Source organism: Megascapheus bottae, chromosome 17 (genome assembly GCF_031878675.1).
Source record: "Megascapheus bottae isolate mThoBot1 chromosome 17, mThoBot2.hap1, whole genome shotgun sequence".
Classification (NCBI taxonomy): Eukaryota; Metazoa; Chordata; class Mammalia; order Rodentia; family Geomyidae; genus Megascapheus; species Megascapheus bottae.
Window position 1 is genome coordinate 18,886,970 of NC_143525.1, and position 24,545 is coordinate 18,911,514.

The following is a 24,545-nucleotide window of genomic DNA, read 5'->3' on the forward strand; positions in this document are numbered from 1 at the left end:
ATCTTCCCAGCAAGCCCACCCCTTACTTCAACCCAGTAGGCCAGCGCCCTCGTCTTAGCCAATCAGCGGGCTGGTACGTTTCCATGCGGACCAATCACGAGAGAGCTTACTTTGAGCGGGAAATGCTCATAAGCTGTGGGAGAAGGAGGTGGGCCAACCGTCCATTCCTAGCCTCGTCTCCGAGGTGGTAACAGACTCCGGGGAGTCGGTTGCCCATTGGCCGGACAGCAGGCCAATGAGGGGTTCTAAGCGAGACAGAGGCCCCCAAGGAGGGGGCGAGACAGGGCACAGCCGGCCGGTGCCCAGGCGCGTGCCAGGGTCACGAGTCCACCGCAGGCGATGTAACGGCCTTTCTCCGGCCCCACCTTCCCCGCTCCAGCCCCCCACCCACGGACCGGCTCCAGGCAGTGCCCGGGGCGGCGGCACCAGCGGTGGGGTGCGGGCTGAGGGAGTCGGGCCTCGACGCCCTCCCTCACTCCCGTACCCCAAGGAGCTGTACCTGATCCGGAAGGTGCTGGGGGGCCCCATGGAGGTGAGAGGCGGAGACACCTGCTCGCCCCCTCACCCCCCAGGCCTGAGGGAGGGACCTGAGGTAACGGGTGGGAACGGGCCCGGGCACCCCCGGGGGTGTGGGTGGCCAGGCTTGCAGGATGGTGACCCAGAGCAGAGGCTGGAGGAATGAGCAAGGTCCCCCGCAGGGTTCCCTCAGGAGGGTGGAGAAGGGGACGGGGCGGGACACCCAGGCTGTGCTTTGGGGACGGCCGCGGGGGGTGGGGGGGGCGCGCCGCTGGGACCGAGGGTCCACTCGGACCCCTCCACAACCTGAGGAACCGGCGAGAACCTGTCACGGCGTTGAACGCAGTAATGTTGGGTGGGGGGTGGCGCTGACGACAGGCTGAGGGTCTGTCATGGTGGTAAGTGCCTAGGCCTTATAACGCGGAAGGTGGACATGGACCAGGTCCTGCCTTGGCGTTGAGCGCCAGGCCTCACAACGCGGGGTGGTGGGGGCGGGGGAAGAGTTGCAGGGGGTAGTGACGATGGCCTGGGGTGGTGTGGGGCCTGTCATGGCGTTGAGCTCCAGGCCTCACAAGGCGGGCCGCGGAGGGGGGGTGTGCTGCAGGGGCGAGTGACCATGGCCTGTCAGGGCGTGGAGCCTGCCTTGGTGGGGAGCGCCAGCGCCTTTTAAGGTGGGGTGGGGGTGGGGATGGGGGGCACGACGGCCTGTCCTGGCGTTGAGCTTCCTAACGCAGGCGGCCCAGAGCAGAGAGAGGATTTCTGGGACATGAAAGGAGGGACACTTTTTTGCCCGCCACCCTGGGAGAGAGAAAGGTTAGAAGGAGAGTCAACCCGTGAAGGGCCGCATGACTTTTTCCTTGCCTGTCATTCTACATGGTGGGTAACCCGCTGGCTCTCCTCTCGTGTCTCATTTTCTCGTTTTGAGCAGCCGAAAGTAGCGTTCCGGGGAGCTGCGAGTCGCTGCTGGAATCTCAGTGTGGACCCCAGCAGTAGACTGTCCGATGTGTTCAACAGCGTCATGCTCACGGGCTCTGCGTCCTTCTGCGATTGCTACAAATCTCAGGTCCATTCAGAAACTTGCCCTTACTTATGTTGTTCACTCTAGACATGATTCACTTAGCCAGGCAGGTTCATAGCCAATCTGGCTTTCTCTCTCTCTCTCTCTCTCTCTCTCTCTCTCTCTCTCTCTCTCTCTCTCTCTCTCTCTCTTTCTCTCCCTCCCTCCCTCCCTCCCTCCCTCCCTCCCTCCCTTCCCCCCTCTCTCACTTACCAAGTAAATTCAGAATTCTCACCCTCCTTAGTCTTGCTTGCTCCACTGAGCCACACCTCCAGCACAGTTTTTTTGTTTTGGTTGGTTATGAGGCTTGAACTCAAGGCCTGGGGTACTGTCCTTGAGCTTTTTCTCTCAATGATAGTGCTCTACCACTTTGAGCCACAGGGCCACTTCCAGATTTCTGGTGGTTAGTTAGAGATGAGTCTCATGGATTTTCCTGCCCAGGCTGGCTTTGTACTTCTAACTTAAGATCTCAGCCTCTTGAGTTGCTAGGATTATAGGCATGAGCTCTTGGTACTCAGTTCTCCAGCACAGCCTTTTGGCACTTATTTTGTATTTGAATCAGTACTAGGACTTGAGCTCAAGGTCTGGGTGTTGTACTCTAGATTCGTCCACTCAAGGCTGGTTGTTGCCACAGCTCCTCTGCCAGCTTTTTGCATGTTAATTGGGGATGAGTGTCCAGACTTTCCTTTCTGGGAGGACTTGGAACCATGATTCTCAGAGCTAAACCTCCTGAATAGTTAAGATTAAAGGTATGATACACCAACTGCTAGTTTGGAGATGAGTCTAGTAAAGATCCCCCCCTCCCCAGACTAGCTTCCCACCATGATCCTTCGGAGCCCAGACTCTTGCGTAGCCAGTATAGGGATAAGCCACTGAAACCCAGCTTCTCTCTTTCTGTGTCTGTCTCTCCTGATCACTCTCCTCTCTGTCGTCCTCCAACTTGTGTCTCTGTCCTGCTCTCCTCTTCTTTCTTCCTTCTCTCCTCTCTCGTCCTCTCCCATCCTCAGCTTTGTGCCTTTTCAGTCTTGTCTCTCCTGCTCTCCTTTCCTTGCCCTTTTCCTCCCTTCCCTTCCTCTCTCCAGTTTTCTTATTATTGTTTTGTATTGCACTCCTCCTTTCTTCTTCAATCCCTTCCCTCTCCTCTTCTCCCTTCCTCAGCTTTCTGAGTCTCCTTTTCTGTGTCTCCTCCTTTTCCAACTTTTTCTTCCATCTTCCCTTCCTTCTCCCTACTCCTTTTCTTTTTTTTTTTTTTTTTGCCAGTCCTGGGCTTGAGCTCAGGGCCTGAGCACTGTCCTTGGACTTTCTCAAGGCTAGAGCTCTACCACTTGAGCCTCAGCACCACTTCCAGCTTTTTGCTATGTATGTGGTACCGAGGAATTGAACCCGGGTCTTCGTGCATGTCAGGCAAGCACTTTAACCACTAGGCCAAACTCCCGGCCATCCCTACTCCTTTTCTTCTCTTTTCTCTCTTCAGCTGTGTCTGTCTCTTCCCCTCCCTCCCTTTCCTTCTACTCTCCACTCTTCCCTCCTCTACAACTTTATCTGTGTGTGTGGGGGGGGGTGCACGCAGCCAGTCCTGGGGCTTGAACTCATGGCCTGAGCACCATTCTTGTGCTTTGCTCAAGGCTAGCATTCTACCTTCTGAGCCATCTTTTTTGGTAGTTAGTAGAGATAAGTCTGGCAGACTTTCCTGCCCTGGCTGTCTTCCAATCTTAATCCTCAGATCTCTGCCTTATGAATAGGGTTATTACCCTGAGCTACCATTGCATAGCTATATATATATATTTTTTTTTATGTATGTGTCTTCCCTTATTTTCTCTCTTTTCCCTTCTCCATTCCTCCCTTCTCCCCTTCTCTGGTTCTTTCTCTCCCCTCCCCAACTTCCTTTGTCTTTTTCTTTGTGTCTCTGTCTCTCTCACTCTCTCCCTCCATTTTTTTTGTTGTTGGTTGTTGGGGCTTGAATTCAAGACAAGGTTTTTTGTTCAAGGCTAGCGCTCTACCACTTTGAACCACAGCACCACTTCCAGCTTTTTTGTGTATGTGGTACCGAGGAATCGAACGTGGATCTTCATGAATGCTAGGCAAGCACTCTACCACTAGGCCAAACTCCCGGCCATCTTTCCTTTTTCTTTCTTTCTCTTTCTCTTTGTCTCTTTATTTCCTTCCCTCCCTCCCTCCTTGCTCCCTCCCCCTATCTTCTTTCATTTCCTGGGAATCAAATTCAGAACCTAGGAAAGTGCTCTGCCACTGACTTACATCCTCAGTCTCATAAGTGTTTAAATAATTCTATGGTTAAGACCTGAAAAAGTGGGAAAACATTTTAAATAGCTTGAAGGATACATACTTGAGTCTAAGGAATATATTTTTTCATTTCCTGTTGCTTCCATCTTATCCTCAGTATAACATGATGACAGGAATGTTTAAAAAAAAAAGAAAAGTTACTTATTGGGGCCGGGTGCTTGGCCTAATGGTAGAGTGCTTGCCTAGCATGCACGAAGACCTGGGTTCGATTCCTCTACAGTACCACATACATAGAAAAAAGCTAGAAATGGTGCTGTTGCTCAAGTGGTAGAGCTCTAGCCTTGAGAGAAGCCCAAGGACAGTGCTCAGGCCCTAAGTTCAAGCCCCAGGACTGGAAAAAAAAAGTAAGAAAAAAATACTTCATTTATTGAAAATATTTTTTTGTCTCAAATATACTTATTGCTAATTTAAAAAATATCTTTACCCCCTTATTATCTGGCTTTAATATTCCCTTTTTTTTTTTTTGCTGTGGATTTTGGTCTTGGGGCTCGAACTCAGGGTCTGGGCACTGTTCCAGAGCTTCTTTTGCTCGAGGCTAGTGCGCTACCAGTGAACCACAGCACCACTTCTAGTTATTTCTGAGAAATTTATTGGAGATAGAGTCTCATAAAGCCCAGGCTGACTTTGAACTGCAAACCTCAGGTATCAGCCTCCTGAGTAGCTGAGATTACCGGTTTGAGCAACTAATACTCAGCTGACACTCAGATATGAGGATTTGAACTGGGGTCTCTGGCTAGCTTGCCTTTTGCTTTGCTCATAGTTGCTGCTTTACTACTTGAGCCATGTCTCCAGTTTCAGCCTTTTGCTAGTCTGACCTGGAATCAGACTATCTTGTAATAGTAGTCCTCAGATTATAGCCTCATGAGTAGTTAGAATTACAGATGTGAGATACTAGCACTTGTGTAAAATATTTTATTTCTTTTTTTTTTTTTTTGCCAGTCCTGGGCTTGAGCTCAGGGCCTGAGCACTGTCCTTGGACTTTCTCAAGGCTAGAGCACTACCACTTGAGCCTCAGCACCACTTCCAGCTTTTTTCTACGTATGTGGTACCGAGGAATCGAACCCGGGTCTTCATGCATGCTAGGCAAGCACTTTAACCACTAGGCCAAACTTCCGGCCCTAAAATATTTTATTTCTATATATTGCTATAATTCAAAGTATTAATGATATCAACATTAATGATCTGGTCAAATTATTTTAAATAAAATTATTTGCATTTCTCTAAGCTTAATATATATTATTTTTGGTCACTACTGGGGCTTGAACTCAGGTCCTGGGCTTTTTTTTTTTTTTTTGCCAGTCCTGGGCTTGGGCTCACGGCCTGAGCACTGTCCTTGGACTTTCTCAAGGCTTAGCACTCTACCACTTGAGCCTCAGCACCACTTCCAGCTTTTTTCAATGTATGTGGTACCGAGGAATCGAACCCGGTCTTTGTGCATGCTAGGCAAGCACTCTACCACTAGGCCAAACTCCTGGGCCCCTGGGCTTTTTTCATCAAGTCTAGGGGGGTCTACCACTTGACCCATAGCTATACTTCTAGCTTTTTGGTGCTTTATCAGAGATAAAAGACTCATGGACTTTACTGCATGGGAAACCACAGTCCTCAGATCTCAGCCTCCAGTGTAGTGAGGATTATAGGTCTGAGTCACTGGTGCCTGGCTCTAAGCCTAACTTAATGCTTAACAAAACTATGCCTTAGCTTCCCTATCCTGTAATGAAAGACACTATTAAAAGGCAGGCACTGGTGACTCACTCCTGTAATTCCAGCTACTCAGGAGGCTGAGATCTGAGGATCACAGTTCAAAGCCAGCCTGGGCAGGACCATCAGCAAAAAAAGCAAGAAGTATTAATTTTAAAAAGTTATTATGAGGGGCTGGAGTTTGGCCTAGTGGTAAAGTGCTTGCCTAGTATGCATGAAGACCCGGGTTCAATTCCTCAGTACCATATATATAGAAAAAAGCCAGAAGTGGTGCTGAATCTCAAGTGGTAGAGCTCTAGCCTTGAGAAAGTCCAAGGACAGTGCTCAGGCCATGAGCCCAAGCCCAAGACTGGCAAAAAAAAAATTATTATGAAATTCTGTTGAGGTAGATTTTCTTGGCACTCTTAACTAAAAACCCTTCCCTCCAACTTAATAATCATAAGCTATATACAATTGTTGGTTCAAATAAAATAGTAGTAACTAAAATTTATACAAATATTTGTAAAGTCTGTTGAGATTCTTATGTTAGACAATAGGGAATTACTAAGTTTTATATTTTGTTGGTATAGTATAAATTTAATATAGTATATTTATTGTATTTTAAACCTGTGTGTAGTAAGAAAAAAAAACTAGAAATACTTTGAACAGTTCTTTTAGCCAGGTGTAGGTGACTCATACCTGAAATCCTAACTACTCAGGAGGTGAGATCTGAGGATCACGGTTCAAAGTCCATCCAAGTAGCCAAGTCCAAGAGAATGTTTCATCTTCCATTAACCATCAAAAAGCCAAAAGTGGAACTGTGGCAGAGTACTAACCTTGAGTGCAAAAATGGAACATTGCCCAAGCTGAGTTCAAGCCCCAGTACCCAGGGGTAGGGGGTAGGGGGAGAATGTCTTTTCTTCGTATATAAATTTTGATTAAGAAAATAAAAACAACTAAAAAACTTTAGCCAGGCACTGGTGGCTCACACCTGTAATTCTAGATACTCAGGAGGCTGAGATCTGTGGATCATGGTTCAAACCCAACTTTGGCAGTTCAGTCTGTGAGAGTCTTATCTTCAATTAACAACCAGAAAACCAGAAGTGGTGCTGTGACTTGAAGTGGTAGAGAGCTAGCCTTGAGTAAAAGAGCTCTGAGACTGGCCCAAGTTCAAATCCACAAACAACAACAAATAATATCTTTCTTTTTTTTTTTTTTTGGCCAGTTCTAAGGCCCAAGTTCAAATCCACGAACAACAACAAATAATATCTTTCTTTTTTTTTTTTTTTGGCCAGTTCTGGGCTTTCTCATGGCTAGAGCTCTACCACTTGAGCCACAGCATCATTTCTGTTTTTTTTTTTCTATGTATGTGGTACTGAGGAATCGAACCCAGGTCTTCATGTGTGCTAGGCATGAAGCCAAACTCCCAGCCTAGAATATCTTTAACATTTCCAAACAAATAACACTTTACATAGCTTTTCTTTTATTTTCTTTTTTCTTTTGCCAGTCCTGGGGCTTGAACTCAGGGCCTGGTTACTGTCCTTGAGCCTTCTCAAGGCTAGTGCTCTACTACTTGAGTCACAACACAGCCTCCAGCTTTTTCTGTGTATGTGGTGCCAAGGAATCGATCCCGGAACTTTCTGCATGCTAGGCAAGCACTCTACCAACAGGCTAGGCTCCTGGCCCAGCTTTTCATTTTTATTTGTTTGTTTGGCAGTACTGGAATTTGCTAAATAGTCACTTTCACCATACCATCAGTCCTGAGTTTTGCTCATTATTATTATTATTATTATTATTATTATTATTATTATTATTATTACTTTGCTAGTCCAGGGGCTGGTACTTATTGCATGAGCACTGTTCTTGGGCTTTCTCAAGGCTAGAGCTCTATCACTTGAGCCATAGCCCCACTTATGATGGCTTTATTCTGTGAATGTGGCACCAAGGAATCGAACCTGGGTCTTCGTGCATGCTAGATAAGCACTCTTACAGTAGGCCACGCTCCTGGTCCCTGCTTATTATTATTTTTGTCGGTCATGGGGCTTGAATGTTAGGCCTACCTCTTGAGCCACAGTGCCACTTCCAGACTTCTAATGGTTAATTGGAGATTAGTCTCACAGACTTTAGTGCTCAGGCTGGCTTTGAACCTCGATCCTCAGATCTTAGCCTCCTGAGTAGCTAGGATTACAGGCATGAACCTCCTCCACTGCTGGCACCCTGCTCATTATTTTTGAGATAGGATATCAATTTCTGTCCAGACCTATGTTTGTGTGCCTGGGCAAGATCAATCTATGTTAGGTTTCCTGGTAGCTAGGATAACATGTGTGAGCCACTACATCTAGCTTTTGGTTGGAAAACCTATCTGGAGAACATTTTTTTGCATGGGCTGGGCCCACACTGTAATCCCAGCAATGGCAGCCTCCCTTGTAGTTAAGGTTACAGGCCATTGGCACCTAGCGTTTTTTTGTTTGTGTTGATACTGGGGCCTGAACCCAGGGTGTCTTAGTCTCCCCAAAGTATTTGTTTAATGCTATAGCTGCACTACTTGCACCATAATTCCACTTCTAGTTTTTTTTTCTGGTGGTGGTGGTGGTGGTGGTGGTGGTGTGTGTATGTCTGTGCATGTGTTTGTGTGTGGGGGGATGGGGGGGCTTTGAACCATGATCCTCAGTTCTTAGCCTCCTGAACAGTTAGAATTATAGTTCCACCAGCAACCTGAGCCAGAAAAAATTTGGTGTTTAAGTCTACATTTAAATATGATAGCAAATATTAACCACTTTTGTTACTTCTTTTGATTTCTTACTATTTTGTTAATACTCTGTAATAAAGTTTTGATGTGTCAATGGACCAATGTCTCTTTAAATTTTCAGAATGAAGACACTGTAGACCTAAGGCAGACCTACACTCCACTTTCTTCATCAACAGAATATGCAAGTTCTATAGATTCTTCACTTTTCTATGCACCATGGTCTAGTTATGGTGATGATATTAAACAACCTTCTAATTCTCAGATCAGTGTAAAGAACAGGTAAATTAATAAATTAAGATTTCTCAAGCTGTGTGTGTGTGTGTGTGTGTGTACACACGCGCATGCATGCGCACACATGTGCCAGTCCTGGGTCTTGAATTCAGGGTGTGGGCACTGTTCTTGAACTTTTTGTGCTCAAAGTTAATGCTCTACCACTTGACCCACTGTTCTACTTCCAGCTCTTTTTGGTTAAATGGTGATACAAGTCTCATGGACTTTCCTGCCTGGGCTGACTTTGAACCATGATCCTCAGTTCTCAGCTTCCTGAGGAGCTAGTTAGGATTACAGGTGTGAGCCATTAATGACTGGCAAATGTGGCATTGTGTGTGTGCATGCATACGCGAGTGCATGCGTGTGTCAGTCCTGGAGCTTGAACTCAAGGCCTGGGTAGTATCCATGAGCTTCAATTAAGGCTGGTATTTTACCACTTGAGCCACAGCTCCACTTCTGGCTCTTTTGGTAGTTGATTGGAAATAACAGTCTCATGGACTTAAGGACTTTCCTGACCAGACTTCCTGACCAGGATGGCTTCGAAACAGGGTCCTCAGATATGTCCTCCTGAAGCTAGGATTATAGGCATGGGCCACCAATGCTTGGCTAAATGTGGTGTTTTTAAGTTTGATTATATAGGAACCAAGATGTATTAGACTTATTCCTAAATCAGCATTTTTCTTTTTTTCTTGTCAGTCGAGGACTTGAACTCAGGACCTGGGTGCTGGCCCTGAGCTTTTTTACTCAAGGATAGCACTCTACTACTTCAACCACAAATCCACTTCCAATTTTCTGGTGGTAAATTGGAGATGAGGCTCACAGACTTCTTTGCTTGGGCTGGCTCCAAACTGTAATCCTCAGGTTTCAGCCTCCTAAGTAGCTAAGATTATAGGCATGAGCCACTGGTACCCAGAAGCATCTCTCTCTCTTTCCTTCCTTCCTTCCTTCCTTTCTTCCTTCTTTTATTCTTTCCTTCCCTCCCTCCCTCCCTTCCTTCCTTCCCTTTTCCTTTTTGCCAGTCTTAGCAAAAAAAAGTGAGGGACTGGCACTGACCCTGAGCAGCTTTTGCTCGAGGCTAGCATTCTACCACTTGAGCCACAGATCTACTTCCAGCTATCTTCCTCCCCTTCTTCTACTCCTTCTCCCCCTTTCCTTCTTCCTCCTCCTCCTCCTCTTCCTCCTTCTTCATATAGACATGAACTACTGGCACTGAGCTTATTTTAGTTTTTCCAGTCCTGGGGCTTGAACTCAAGGCCTAGGCACTGTCTTTAGACACTTTTTGCTCAAGGCTAGCTCTCTGCCACTGGAGCTACATACAGCACCATATCCAGCTTTTCTGTGTATGTGTTTCTATGGAACAGAACCCAGGGGCCAGGACTTTGTGCATGCTAGGCAACCATGCTACTCTAGGCCACGCTCCCGGCCTGAAGTTTTATTTCTTAATTTAATTTATTTATATTTTTGTGAGTCAAGGGACTTGAACTCTGGGCCTAGGCACTGTCTTTGAGCTCTTCAGCTCAAGGCTATCACTCGAGCCACAGTTCCTCTTCCTGTTTTCAAGTGTTTAATTGGAAATAAGAGTCTCAGAGTCTTTAGTGCCCGGGGCTGGCTTTGAACTTTGATCCTCAGATCTCAGCCTCCTGAGTAGCTAGGATTACAGGCTTTAGCCATTGTCCCCAGCTCTGAAGTTTTATTTTAAAACCAAACATTACTTCTAGGAAAGAAATGTCCAAAAACCATATGAAGTATATTTTTAATTTTTATATTTTGTGTTAGTTGAACAATATTAGTTACTAGCTAGGGTTTCAGGAACATGGAACTCCAACCAGTAACTACTTTTGGCTCACAAGCTGTCACATTTAAGGAAACAATCTCATGATATCTAAGATTACCATATAACAGTTCACTTTTTGTGGGGGGCCAGTCCTGGGCTTGGGCTCAGGGCCTGAGTGCTGTCCTTGGGTGTTCTCAAGGCTAGAGCTCGACCACTTGAGCCACAGCACCACTTCTGACATTTTTCTATGTATGTGGTACCAAGGAATCAAACCTGGGTCTTCGTGCATGCTAGGCAAGCACGCTACCACTAGGCCAAACTCCCAGCCTAACAGTTCACTTTTTAAATTTAGTGTATAGTACAGTCATGAAATTAGAACAATGTGGGAGGCAGAGGGAGTGTGTAGCCTAGTAGTTGAATGATTGCCTAGCATGCATGAAGCCTTGGGTTAGATTCCTTATTACCACATGTACTTTTCTGTATAGAAAAAACTGTAAGTGGTAGAGCGGTAGCCTTGAGAAAACTCAAGGACAGTGCCCAGGACCTGAGTTCAAGCGCCTAAGACTGGCAAAAAAAAAAAAAAAAATTAGAACAGTGGGTTTATGTGGTTCTCAAATCACAAATGAAGAGACTGAGCAGGTGTTACTATAATCAGGGCAAGACATGCGTTCAGGAACAGGTCTGGTACCAAGCAAATCTCAAACATTATATATGTCAGAGATTTATACCTTGACCTAAAATGAATAACATATGTTATGGGAAAATAAGAGGTAAGCATTTGAACTAGACACAGGATGGATCTGAAATGGAGAAATATATAGGTTAAACTTTATGCCAATCGTTTCATACTTGAACTTTTTCTAATGTTTATTTATTGTATTCTGTGGTATGGCATAAGTACAGAGAAGCCATCACCTCAGATTGCAGCTTAAAAAACTTTTTTTCCCCCCTCAACACCATGATTCCTTTAACAACACGTGTCCAGCATTCCCAGGTAGGCCAAGGTGTGTGTCCTACAGAAAAACCTTGGGTTAGACCTACAGGGGGTCTGGCTGGTGGTGTTAACAGAAGGGAGGGCAGAGCTGGTGCAGCTGGCCATGGAGAAAGCAGACTTGGCTGGTGTGGTACATAGAAACTAGCTTGTTTATATGCTTATTCCATGACTGCTTCCCATAAGCAGAAAGTACCTTTCAGGATCTATTTTTGGAAGTTTATTATGTATGTCTGGTTCTCAATTCCAATAGTTTAATGAAGACCTAAATAAAAATGCTAGGTTCTACCCCCTGCCAAAAAAAATATGCCAAAGTATAACATTCTTTTTTTTTTTTTGGCCCTGGGGCTTGAACTCTGGGCCTGGGCACTGTCCCTGAGCTCTACTCCTAGAGTCACAGCTCCACTTCTGGTTTTCTAGTAATTAATTGGAGATGAGTCTCACGTTCTTTAGTGCCCAGGCTGGCTTTGAACCTTGATCCTCAAATCTCAGCCTCCTGAGATCTCACATACAGGCTCACATACAGGTGTGGGCCACCACGCCTAGCTAGAACATATTCTTGAGTCTTTCCCTTCCCCCTTTGACAGTTTCACTATGCAGTCCAGGCTAGCCTCAAGCTCTTAATCCTCCTGCCTCAGTCTACATAGCCTGCTGGGAATAAGGCTTATGCCACTACCCTAATTATTTATTTTTTTTGGTGAGTTATAGGGATTGAACTTGGCCTGGGTGCTGTACCTAAGCTCAAGGATACTGCACTACTCTTGCAGTTGGGCGTTGTCCCTGAACTCTTCAGCTCATGGCTAGCACCCTACCTTTGAACCAAGCCCACTTCCTGTTTTCTAGAAGTTAATTGGAGATAAGAATGTCGGGTCCGGGGCCGGGAGTTTGGCCTAGTGGTTAAAGTGCTTGCCTAGCATGCATGAAGACCCGGGTTCTATTCCTCGGTACCACATACATAGAAAAAAGCCGGAAGTGGTGCTGAAGCTCAAGTGGTAGAGCTCTAGCCTTGAGAAAGTCCAAGGACAGTGCTCAGGCCCTGAGCTCAAGCCCAGGACTGGCAAAAAAAAAAAAAAAAAAAAAAGAATCTCGGGTCCTTTTGTGCCCGGGCTGGCTTTGAACCTTGATCCTAAGATCTCAGCCTCCTGAGTAGCTAGGATTACAAGGGTGAGTCATTGCTCCTACCTGGCCCACTACCCTAATTTGTCCTTCTGTATTTGAAATAATTTGAGATAATAGTTTAGTGTTAGTTCAGATACTTTGTAGAAAAATAATGATAGGATATATCTGGAAGGAGAAATCAATACTGTATTTTAATGCAAATAAAAGTTTACACGTGATATTCGTTTTTAGGATTCAAACGGAAAGAAATGACTATGGCAGTGAAACAGACTTATATGGACTTGTATCTAACATTTTGGAAGAACAAGATAAGTCCCAGACATATTTTGCTGAAGGGTTGGTATATTATATAAACTTTATAGTGTATAATACGCTTTTAAATACACATCTACTAGGTTACCCTGTTTTTTAACTTTGAATTTTATTTAATAGTAGATCATCTGACAGTAGATACCTTAATTCAAATATTTGTCTCTAAGAATATTGATTTTCTGCAATATTTGTCATACAATTGGAAGTTTAGTCTAAGGTTTCATTTACTTAAAAACCTATCATTTTGGGGCCGGGAGTTTGGCCTAGTGGTAGAGTGCTTGCCTAGCATGCACAAATACCCAGGTTCGATTCCTTGGTACCACATACATAGAAAAAAGCTGGAAGTGGTGCTGAGGCTCAAGTGGTAGAGCTCTAGCCTTGAGAAAGTCCAAGGACAGTGCTCAGGCCCTGAGCCCGAGCCCAAGCCCAAGCCCGGCAAAAAAAAAAACCTATCATTTCAGATGTGGCCTAGTGGTAGAGACCTTGCCTACCATGCAAGAAGCCCTGGCTTCCATCCCTTGGTACCATATACATAGACAAAGTCAGAATTAGTACTGTGGCTCAAGTGGTAGAGTGTTAGCCTTGAGAAAGGTCAAGGACAGTGCCCAGGCCCTGAGTTCAAGACCTAGGCCTGGCAAAAAAAATATACACACATATATGTATATATATATATATATACATATATATGCATATATACACATCGTTTGTAAAATTGTTCTTGCATAATCCAGTTAATTCTCTGAGTTCATGGGCTAAATTCCAGCTGGGCACTGATGGCTCATACTTGTAATCCAGTTACTCAAGAGGCTGAAATCTGAGGATCTAGGTTCAAAGCCAGGAAAGTCTTTGAGACCTTTTTTGGGGGGGTCAGTCATGGGGCTTGAACTCAGGGCCTAGACACTGTCCCTGAGCTTTTGTGCTCAAGGATAGCTCCCTAACACTTTGAACGTTAGAGATAAGAATCTCACAAACCAGGCACTGGTGGCTCACTCCTGTAATCCTAGCTACTCAGGAGGCTGAGCTCAGATCATGGTTTGAAGCCAGCTCAGGCAAGAAAGGCCATGAGATTCTTATCTCCAGTTAACCACCAGAAAACTGGAAGTGGAGCTGTGGCTCCAAGTGGAAGAGCACTAGCTTTGAATTTAGACCCTGAGATCAAGCCTTGAGTCCCACCAAAAAAAAAAAAAAAGAAAGAAAAAAAAGAAAAAAAGTCACAGATTTTTCTTGCCCTGGCTGGCTCTGAACTGTGATCTTCAGATCTCAGCCTCCTAAGTAGCTAGGACTATGGGATGAGCCACAGGGTGCCTGGCATCCTTGAGATTCTTAACTCCACTTAATGAAACACACAAAAGCAAACAGCTGTGGCTCAAGTGGTAAAGCACCAGCCTTGAGCATAATAACTCAGGGATGGCCTCCAGGCCCCGAATTCATTAAGCCTCAGGACTACCCCGCCCTCCCCCCAAAATTAGTAAGAGTACACTTTATAAAATAGCAATAACAATAAAGCCAGGTCCCGTGACTCATGCATATAATCCTAGATAGTCAGGAGACTGAGATTTGAGAACTGTGTCTCCGAGTTAGCTCAGGCAGACAAACCTGAGAGACTCTTATCGCCAATTAACCAGTAAAAAGTCAGAAGTGTACCTATGGTTCAAGTGATAGAGAACCAGTTTGGCCAAGTGGTAAGAGTGCTTGCGTAGCATGCACAAAGACCAGGGTTCGATTCCTCGGTACCACATACATAGAAAAAAAGCCAGAAGTGGTTCTGTGGCTCAAGTGGTAGAGCTCTAGCCTTGAGAAAACCCAAGGACAGTACTCATGCCCTGAGCCCAAGCCCAGGATTGGCAAAAAAAAAAAGAGAACCAGCTGTGAAGCACAAGAGGTCTTGAGTTCAAGCCCAAATACTAGTATAAAATGTGTAGTATACTTATATGCATTACATAGCATTCCTAATTACATCATAGTTACTACAATGACCTAGTATCATATATCAAAAATATTATACTATACTATTATGTGACTGACAGTAGGTTAATCCCATGCTTATTTTCATCAGAATTACAGACTCAGGAGTAATACTTTGTGCTACAAAGACATAATGATGGCTATGATCTCACTAGACAACAGGAATTTTCCAGCTTCATTATAATCTTAGATTTCCATCATATTTGTGGTCCATGGTTGACTGAAACATCTTTATTTAATGCATGATTGTAACTTTAGAGTATATAGTACATTTTGTGTGATAAAGGAATTATTTGAAGATAATGGTAGTCCCTAAAATTTAGAGTTAGAAAAGAATTGAGGAGGGCAGAGAGTTTGGCCTAGTGGTAGAATGCTTGTCTAGCATGCACGAAGACCTGGGTTCGATTCCTCCATACCACATACATAGAAAAAGCCGGAAGTGGTGCTGTGGCTCAAGTGGCAGACCAACAGCCTTGAGAAAGCCCAAGGACAGTGCTCAGGCCCTAAGTTCAAGCCCCAGGACTGGCAAAAGAAAAGAAAAGAAATGGTTTGTGGCTGGTGAGGTAGGGTAAGATAATATTTCTGAAAATGTTTTTTCCTTTTCACTGAAGACTTGAAGTCTTTAGTACTTTAATTGTAATTGTAATTAAATATATTTATTTGTTATAGGACCTGCTCTTCCAATTTAAAGTCAGTTTGGCCAATGAACACAAACAGATTTGTGGATCACCATGACCTCTTAACAGAAACCAAAAGGCCAATAGATCCAGCTATCGCTCAGCAAACTTTTTATAGTGGTGAATCTGTGTCAGCAGTGGAAAAGCAGTACCTGCATAATAGTAGTCTCATACCACAACAAAAAATAGATGAACTTTATCATGGATTTACTGGTTTAGACCTTGAAGAACAATGGATGTACCCTGCACGAAATGATCACTCTAACTGTTATAATATTCAGACAAATGATACAGCAAAGGCAACATTCCAAGAATATCCATTTATGAAAAACTGTTTTACACCACAAACTGGTCTGTTCGATATCATGAAAGAATCAGGAATTGATACTTATGCTTACGGAAGAGAGAAAATATGTGCTAAAAGTCTTGAAGCACCATTACAGCAAAAACGGGCAGAGATATTCCTTTCTCAATTTAATAGATACAATGAAAATGCAGAATACTGTAGATACCCAGAATATGCTCATCCTAATAAGGCAAAGCTTAACAAATGTTCAAGTTTTAGTATCCAAGATGGTAAAAAGTTATCCAATGGCACACCTGAAACACCAACTGTAGAAGCAGATGCCTATACAAAGTTATTCCAGGTTAAACCAGCAAATCAGAAAAAAATGGAGGAGGCCATACCTGACCAGCAGAATTTTGCATTTCCAAAAACCACACCACATCTGTCAGAAAAACAATTTGCAAAGGAAGCAGCATTCACTAGTGATTGTGGCTTAAAATCAGAATATGGACTAAAACCTCATACATCTTGTCCAACTAATAATGATTTTGCTAATGTCACAGAAAAGCAACAGTTTGCTAAACCTGATCCCCCAAATTCTGAGTATTTTAAATCAGTGAATTTATTATCAAACTCAGCAATATCTTCAGGAGGTATCAATTTAAATAGACCATCTTGGGTGAATGTTCAAACAAAAAATAGCACTCCTATTCCTTACCGAAATCAAGGTAACTTGATGAAATTAAATAGTCATTTAAGTGCAGCTTCAAAAGGTTCTAACCATTCCTCAGATTTCCCCCAGCTATTATCCACAAATTTAACCCCAAATAGCAATCTATTTCAAAAGTATTGCCAAGAAAACCCTTCAGCATTTGCTAGCTTTGATTTTAGTTACAATGGTGCAGAAAGAATCCAGTCTGTCAATCACATGGAAGGACTGACAAAGACTGGAGAAGAAAATCTCTTCGACTCGGTTACAGATAAAAAAATAAAGCAGCCAAATGGATTTTGTGATAACTATTCAGCTCAGCAGTATGGGATCATTGAAAATGTAAACAAACATAATTTTCCAGCCAAACCCCAGAGTGGACATTATGATCCTGAGGAAGGTCCAAAGCATTTAGAAACCTTATCTCAAAATACCTATCAAGATCTGTTGGAGTCACAGGGTCATTTTAATAGCCACAGACAAGGAAGTGGAGACAGCAATATTAATAGCCGTGTGAATCGCACACAGGCTTCATGCTTTTCTAATAATTATATGATGGGAGATTTAAGGCATAATCAGGGTTTTCAACAACTCGGCTCAAATGGGTTTCCACTAAGATCTGCTCACCCTTTCGGCCATTCAGTTGTTCCACTGTTGGATTCCTATGATTTGTTTTCTTATGATGACTTAAGCCATTTATACCCTTATTTTAATGATATGATGTATGGTGATAATTCCTTTTCTGGTTTCGTGCCAACTTTTGGATTTCAAAGACCAATTAAAACCCGTAGTGGACCAGCCAGTGAACTACACATTCGTCTAGAAGAGTGCTATGAACAATGGAGAGCATTAGAAAAGGAGAGAAAAAAGGTAATAAGCTGTCCATTTACATGGATCCATTGTGGTCTAAGGGTACTTATTTCCAAGCTGAATTCACCTATAATGTACAGTATTTTAAGTTAATTGCCATAAGGAATTAGCTAGGTTACTTAGACTAAAAGCTTGAGGCTTTGAAATAATAGAAAATATGTGTTAATTTTTAGTTTATTTTGCTTATGAAGTAGATTTCTTTATTCAATTAAAACTTTTAGTATTACAGTGTTTTATTAACATATTTTATATGTATTAAGTGTTATAGAAAAATATGGCTTATATTTGGTTTATACTTCTTTTGATACTAAGATAACTTCTATTTAAAGGAAAAATATTTCTTATAACTGAAAACTATTAGCAGTTGAATCATATTTGCAAAATTCAACATAAAAATTATATAATTTCTTACAGACTGAATTAGCCCTTGCTAAGAACTATCCAGGAAAAAAAGTGTCCAGTACTAATAATACTCCAATTCCAAGGCTGACCTCCAACCCATCTAGAGTTGATCGTTTAATTGTGGATGAACTTCGAGAACAAGCCAGAGTAAGCTGTAAAAACATCCATAGTGAAAAATTTTTTTTTTTTTTTTTGCCATTCCTGGGGCTTGAACTCAGGGTCTGGATACTGTCCTTGGACACATTTTGCTCAAGGCTAGCCCTCTGCCCCTCTGCCACTTGAGCCACAGTGCCACTTCCGGCTTTTTCTGTGTATGTGGTACCAAGGAATTGAACCCAGGACTTCATGCATGCTAGGCGAGCACTCTACCACTAGATCACATTCCCAGCCTCATAGTAAATTTTTTAAATCGATGAATTTTTAAAACATTTCAAAGTTCTAAAGGATTTTAAATCACATTTATATAACTGAAATGTTTCCTTCACATTTGGTTCTAGAACTAGATTAATATTTACAAAAGGAAAAACCATTTTACTCAATAACTTAAAAAGTAATTGAGGGCTGGGAGTTTGGCCTAGTGGTAAAAGTGCTAGCATGCACAAAGACTCAGGTTCGATTCCTGGATACCACATATATAGAAAAAAAAAAACTAGAAATGGTGCTGTGGCTCAGTGGTAGAGTGCTAGCCTTGAGAAAGCCCAAGGACAGTGCTCAGGCCCCTGAGTTCAAGGTCCAGGACTGGCAAAAAAAAAAAAGTAATAGAGATCAGTCATGATGGTGTAAGCCTGTAATCCCATCTACTCTGGAGTTCAAGGCTGGCCCAGGAAAAATTAGCATGGTTTTATCTTTCCCGCCCCTCCCCCCCAGTCCTGGGGCTTTAACTCAGGGCCTGAGCTTTCTCAAGGCTAGAGCTCTACCACTTGAACCACAGCACCATTTCCAGCTTTTTCTATGTATGTGGTACTAAGGAACTGAATTCCGGTCTTTGCACATACTAAGCAAGCACTCTACTATTAGGCCAGACCCCTGGCCACTAGCATGGCTCTATCTTAAAAATACCTTTTTTTGTTGTTGTTGTTGCTTGTGGGGCTTGAATTCAAGGCCTGGGCACTGTCCCTGAGCTTTTACATTCAAAGTTAGTGCTCTACCACTAATCTTTTTTTGCTCAAGCTAGCCCTCTACCACTTGACCCACAGCTCCATTTCAGTTTTCTGGTGGTTAATTGGAAATAAAAGTATCAGACACTCCTGCCCAAGCTGGATCTGAACCATGATTCTGAGATCTCAGCCTCTTTTTTTTTTGCCAGTCCTGGGCTTGAGCTCAGGGACTGAGCACTGTCCTTGGACTTTCTCAAGGCTAGCCCTCTACCACTTGAGCTTCAGCACCACTTCCAGCTTTTTGCTATGTATGTGGGGTACCGAGGAATGGAACCCCGGTCTTCGTGCATGCTAGGCAAGCACTCTACCACTAGGCCAAACTCCCGGCCCCTGATCTTAGCCTCTTGAGTAGCTAGGATTCCTTATAGGCGTGAGCCATTGGTTCCCAGCTCCTAAAATCTGTTTTAAAAAAGAGGGTGAGCCAGGCGTGGTGGCTCACACCTGTAATTCAAACTACTCTGGAGGCTGAGATCTGAATATTGTGGTTCAAAGCCAGCCCCATCCTGGCACGAAACTAACTAGGAAAGTAAGAATCTTATCTTCAATTAACCTCCAGAAAATGGGAAGTGGGGCTGAGGCTCAAGGGGTAGGGCGATTGCTTTGAGCTGAACAGCACAGGGACAGTGCTCAGGCCAAGTTCAAGCCTCATGACCAGCCCCCCCCCACCACGCCAAAAAAAAAAAATAGAGGGTGAAACCTTAATAACAAAAAATTATATATTAAAATATTTTTAAAAAGGCTAAGCCAGATACCAGTAGCTCATACCTATATCCTATCTACTCAGGTAGCTGAGATATGAGGGTCTTAGTTCAAACCCAGACTAGAAAGAAAAATGTGTTGACTTTTATTTTTAGTTAACCAGCAAAAAGCTGGAAGAAGAGGTGAGGTACAAATAGCAGAGTGCCAGCCTGAAGTGAAAAAGCTAAAGGACAGCCCCATGGCTGAGATCAAGCCCCTAGTAAGGACATACACACGTAAGACTTGAGCAATGTAGTTAAGTAGAAAGCATAAACAGGAAGATAATGGTCTAGACAAAAAGTAAGAAGACCCTAACAAAAATAATAAAAGGAAAAAGGCTTTGGACATAGCTCAAGTGGTAGAGCACCTAAATAGTACAAGGTCCAGCAATGCACACCCTAGTACTGCCAAAAAGAAAACACAAAACTCAACAATCCTCCCTTTCCAGTTGTTTCTCCCAGCATATTGTGACACTAAGCATTCTTGTACATCACTGTTCTCATCTTTGTTCTGAAGTTTTTTATTTTTTAAAATTTAATTATTTATTTGCAGCACAGTGTGGTTACATACTTTACAAAAATTTTCAATGTTTTCCTCAGGTTGTGACTTTATTAGGCAAAATGGAACGTCTCCGAAGCTCTCCCCTTCATGCTAATATCTCTACTGCACTTGATAGACACCTAGAGTCCATTCACATTGTACAGTCACGTAGAAAAGATGAAATTGTTAATGCTTCAAATCGGCAAAGGCAAGGAGTGCCTAGATGCCAAGATGACAGAGGTATATATTAATGCAAATTATTTTGGTAAAGCAATGTGATATAATTTGAATATTAAAATCAAATTCTTGCATTAAAAGGTTGTATTTCTAAGTTTAACACTTAAAAAAATTGGTAAGGGCCTGGAGTTTGGTCTAGTGGTAGAGTGTTTGCCTAACATGCATGAAGACCATGGTTCAATTTCTTGGTACCACATACCCAGAAAAAAGCTGGAAATGGTGCTATGGTTCAAGTGGTAGAGCTCTAGCCTTGAGAAAGCCCAAGGACAGTGCTCAGGCCCTGAGTTCAAGCCCCAGGACTGGCAAAAAAAACCCCAAAAAACTGGCAAATCAGCTGGGTGTGTAATCCTACCTACTCAGGAGGCTGACATGTGAGGATCACAGCTCAAAGCCAGCCAGTGCCCTAAAGTCCAGTGAGACTCTTCTGAAAACTGGAAGTGGTGCTGTGGCTCAAGGGGTAGGGCAGTAGTCTTGAGCTGAAGAGCTCAGGGACAGTGCCCAGGCCCAGAGTTCAAGTCCCATAACTGACAAAAAAAATGGTAAATAATCTCCACATTATTTGCTCCAAAAATACTATGTTCTATTTTGTTAACTTTATGCAATTAATTAGAATACTTAAGACATAGTCTGAATTTTACTTAAAGCACAGTCATTGTCATACATATTAGAAAGAAAGCATCAATATTTTAAAATAAAACTTAAGAACAAAGTTCTGCCAGTCACGGGTGCTCATGCCTGTAATCCTAGCTAGTCAGGCTGAGACCTGGAGGATTGTAGTTCAAGGTTGGCCTGAAAAGGAAAGTCCACAAGACTCCATCTTCAACCAGCAAAACGCTAGGCTGAAGGCTCAAATAGTAGAATGTCAACTGTGGGTAAGCAAACTGAGTAGGTGTGAGATCCTGAGTTGAAGCTCAGGCAGCTGGGGGAAAAAAAAAAAACAAACTTTGTTTAGCTCAAATTAGCTACCCTTTATTATAAAACCAGTGTTCATTCATTTAGTAGCAATAGCAATGGGCTTTGTAAGCACTAAGGGATATTTAAATGGTATCAAATATGAAATGATGCTGAATATTTTTTTTTACAGATGTTTTTGCCCTTGCTTCAGCAATTAAAGAGATGTGTGTAGCTACTCGGAAAGCACGTACTACCTTATGGTGTGCACTGCAGATGACCTTGCCAAAAACAGCGAGTACAGCTGGCCAATCAGATGTAGAAAAGGCTTTCCAAGATGCTGTAAACTGTGAAGATAAAGTCCATGAAAGCATAAGTAGTAGCAATCCAACAAACCAGAGAGGTGAAGCAAACAAACATTAAAGAAATGCCAGTAGAAGAAATAGTTAAAAAGCTGATAAGTAAATGTATCAAGACATGCTAAAGAATTTTAATGAACTTGTCAAACTTTCAGTACATTAATTTTCTTTCAGATTTAAAGTTAATACCTTAATGAAGTCTAACTTCTATTTAAAACTCTACTTGGAATGAATCAGATAGCTTAAAGTGAACTCCAATGTAAACTTGATTGCTCTAGTCAGAGTTCTGAGTAGTCAAAAGATAACAAGTTTAAGGTAAATTAAATATTTCCTAACAAGCTAAAATATTGCTTAAATCCATTCTGCAGTGCAGGTATATGCAAATACAAAATTCTTCTAGGAGATAAGTTTCATTTAGTTCTGTCTTAGTAAGTGTAATTCCAAATAATGAATCTAAGTGACTGTAACCCAATTATGGTTACAGTTTAGAAACCAAGACAAGTTTTGATTGTGATATAAAAGTGTTTTCCTAAAAAACTGGATAATACCTAGGAAACAAAGGAAAACAGGGATAAGCCTAATATTCATGTAAAAATTTAATGTTTAAAATACTACCATATTTATAAATTTGAAATCTTAGTGCTTAAGTATTTGGAGGGAAATGCATCTGATTCTCCTAAATTAGTGATAAAAGTGCCAGTATAAAAACCATGCAAGTTACTGAATATAAAACCTGTTCAAATCATTTGTGTATATTCTTTAAAATTTAATTATACTATCAATTATTAAACGTTTCCAATTTTAAAGTATTTAAATTGAATCAAAACAAACCATTTCCTTTATCTGGATCTTTTAGACTTTATGCACAGTAACTAAAATAATGACTATTGTTTTAATACCCTTAGTTTGCTGTCTTTTATGAGGGTATCACGAAGTTCTAAAATGTATTTTTTAAGGTTAATCTTTAACTAGTTTAGTTTGAAATTGGTTAGTGTATATTTTGTGTAGTTATGTTCATTAGTTTGCTTCTCTATTTTTTTTTTTTAAAGAGCACTTGAAAGCTTGGCCTTTTCTGTTTCTCATCACTTAATATCTTTGTATTGAATGTAATTTATTCATTAATAAGAAATGTTGGTATTATGTGACTCAGAAGATCTTGGGTTTTAACATTTCTAGCATTAGTTAAACTATAATATAATGTACTGATGAAATTTAATTGAAATATTCTTCACTAGAAACACTGATGTTTAAAATGTTGGTGTTTTCCTTAGTTTTAGAAATCCTGGTATATAAAAAGAGTGTAATCACACCACATAAATTTTGTTCAGATGATGTGCGGAAGAAACTGATTGAGAATGCAGGAGTAACTGTAGGGAGAAACATTTTGATCACTGATGTGCCTTAGAACTACTGGATGAATTACATTGAGGGTAGTCAAATAAAACAGATCACTACACCACAGTCACTGCATAGAAAGTGGTTAAGTTTGACATAAGACATGTTGGATGTTATGAAAACAAATATTGTACTGAATTTAGTCTCTCAAAAATTAAATTACTTTGTTGAAAATATTTGGTTTTACTTTTTATATTTGTATGTTTGTGTGTGTGCATGTGTACACACTTATGTGTGGGTCCTGGGGCTTGAACTCAGGGCCTATGCACTGTCCCTAAGCTTTCTTATTCAATGCTAGTACTCTACCACTTGAATAACAGCTCTACTTCTTGATTTTTGGTTAAAGTTTCAGACTCTCCTGCCTAACTTGGCTTTGGGCTGCAATCCTCAGATCTCAGCCTTCTGAGTAGCTAGCATTACAGGAACGAACCACAGATGTCCAGCTACATTAGCGCTTTTTTTTGTGTGGGGGGGTCAGAAAACCATCTGAATTTCATTTAGCTGATAAGAACCTGTGCTCAATTTCATTAAAATAATGTGGCAGAACAGTGCAATCCAGATACTCTCAGATAATACCTGATTACCCTCAAAGACAAAATCTTTTGTTTTTTTAACAGTAGGCATTGTCTTTGGGCCTTCTCAAAGGTAGCACTCTATCACTTGAGCCACAGCACCACTTCGGGCATTTTATGTGTATGTGGTACCAAGGAATTGAACCTGGGTCTTTGTGCATGCTAGGTGAACACTCTACCACTAGGCCACATTCCCAGCAACGAAGGTAACATTTTTACATTGCACCTATTGCTAGTTAAGGCAAACCAAAATGAATCTGGATGACCAAGATGTATCATGTGGGTTTTTTGCTGTAGTTGTTGATGGTGTTTGGTTTTGCTTTAAGTGACTTCTTAGGAGAGTAAAATAGAGGCACAGAAAGGTAGGGTGAACCAGTGCAATCATGCTATTCAGTATACACTTTATGGACAATAAAACGTGTAACTTGTGGGCAGGGACCAGGAGGGTAACATGGGGAAAATGAAGGAAGGGGTGACATTGTCCAAAGAAGGAAATGTACCAAGGCTACACAGGTTACAATTTCTTGACTTACAAAATGGTAACCCCTCTGTAGAACCCAATTAAAACAATAAAATTCTTTTTTCTAAGATGCTTGGAAGCTGGGCACTGGTGGCTCATGCCTGTAATCCTAGCACTCATGAATATTTCAGTTTGAAGCCAGCCCAGGCATAAGAGTCCCTGAGACACTTATCTCCAATTATCCACTCAAAAACTGGAAGTGACACTGTGGCTCAAAGTGGTAGAGCAGTATCCTTGAGCTGAAGAGATCTGGGACAGTGCTCAGGCCCAGAATTCAAGTCCCATGACTGAAAAAAAAAATGCTTGGGGCTGGGAATGTGGCTTAGTGGTAGAGTGCTTACCTACCATGCATGAGCCCAGGGTTCATTTCCTCAGTACCACATAAAAAAGCTCAAAAAATACAAAACAAAAAAGGTTGGGCACCAATAGTTTAAGCCTGTAATTCTAGCTACTCAGGAGGC

At 42.2% G+C, this 24,545-nt stretch overlaps 1 protein-coding gene across 3 annotated transcripts; it reads left to right on the plus strand.

The window, feature by feature from the left end:
* The first annotated feature begins 225 nt into the window (after positions 1-225).
* On the plus strand, positions 226-23,166 carry Meioc (meiosis specific with coiled-coil domain). 3 transcript variants are annotated; one of them, XM_090350045.1, is made up of 9 exons: positions 226-592; positions 1,445-1,579; positions 8,422-8,579; positions 12,686-12,790; positions 15,401-17,273; positions 17,688-17,822; positions 20,170-20,350; positions 21,432-21,641; positions 22,869-23,166. In XM_090350045.1, the coding sequence occupies exons 1-9, from the start codon at positions 236-238 to the stop codon at positions 23,000-23,002; spliced, it is 3,288 nt and encodes a 1,095-aa protein (XP_090206171.1). In that variant the 5' UTR covers positions 226-235; the 3' UTR covers positions 23,003-23,166. The 3 variants fall into 3 exon arrangements, with proteins under 3 accessions (XP_090206171.1, XP_090206172.1, XP_090206173.1); XM_090350046.1 differs by having other exon boundaries at positions 228-532; XM_090350047.1 differs by having other exon boundaries at positions 229-592; positions 21,432-22,961.
* Positions 23,167-24,545: the final 1,379 nt, after the last annotated feature.

Excerpts from the sequence above, each read along its gene's own strand:
- Meioc (XM_090350045.1), top strand. The coding sequence starts at position 236 with ATGAGGGGTTCTAAGCGAGACAGAGGCCCCCAAGGAGGGGGCGAGACA. Across the intron at positions 593-1,444 it reads GCCTGAGGGAGGGACCTGAG|CCGAAAGTAGCGTTCCGGGG; the intron begins GTAACGGGTGGG and ends CGTTTTGAGCAG. Across the intron at positions 17,823-20,169 it reads AACTTCGAGAACAAGCCAGA|GTTGTGACTTTATTAGGCAA; the intron begins GTAAGCTGTAAA and ends TGTTTTCCTCAG.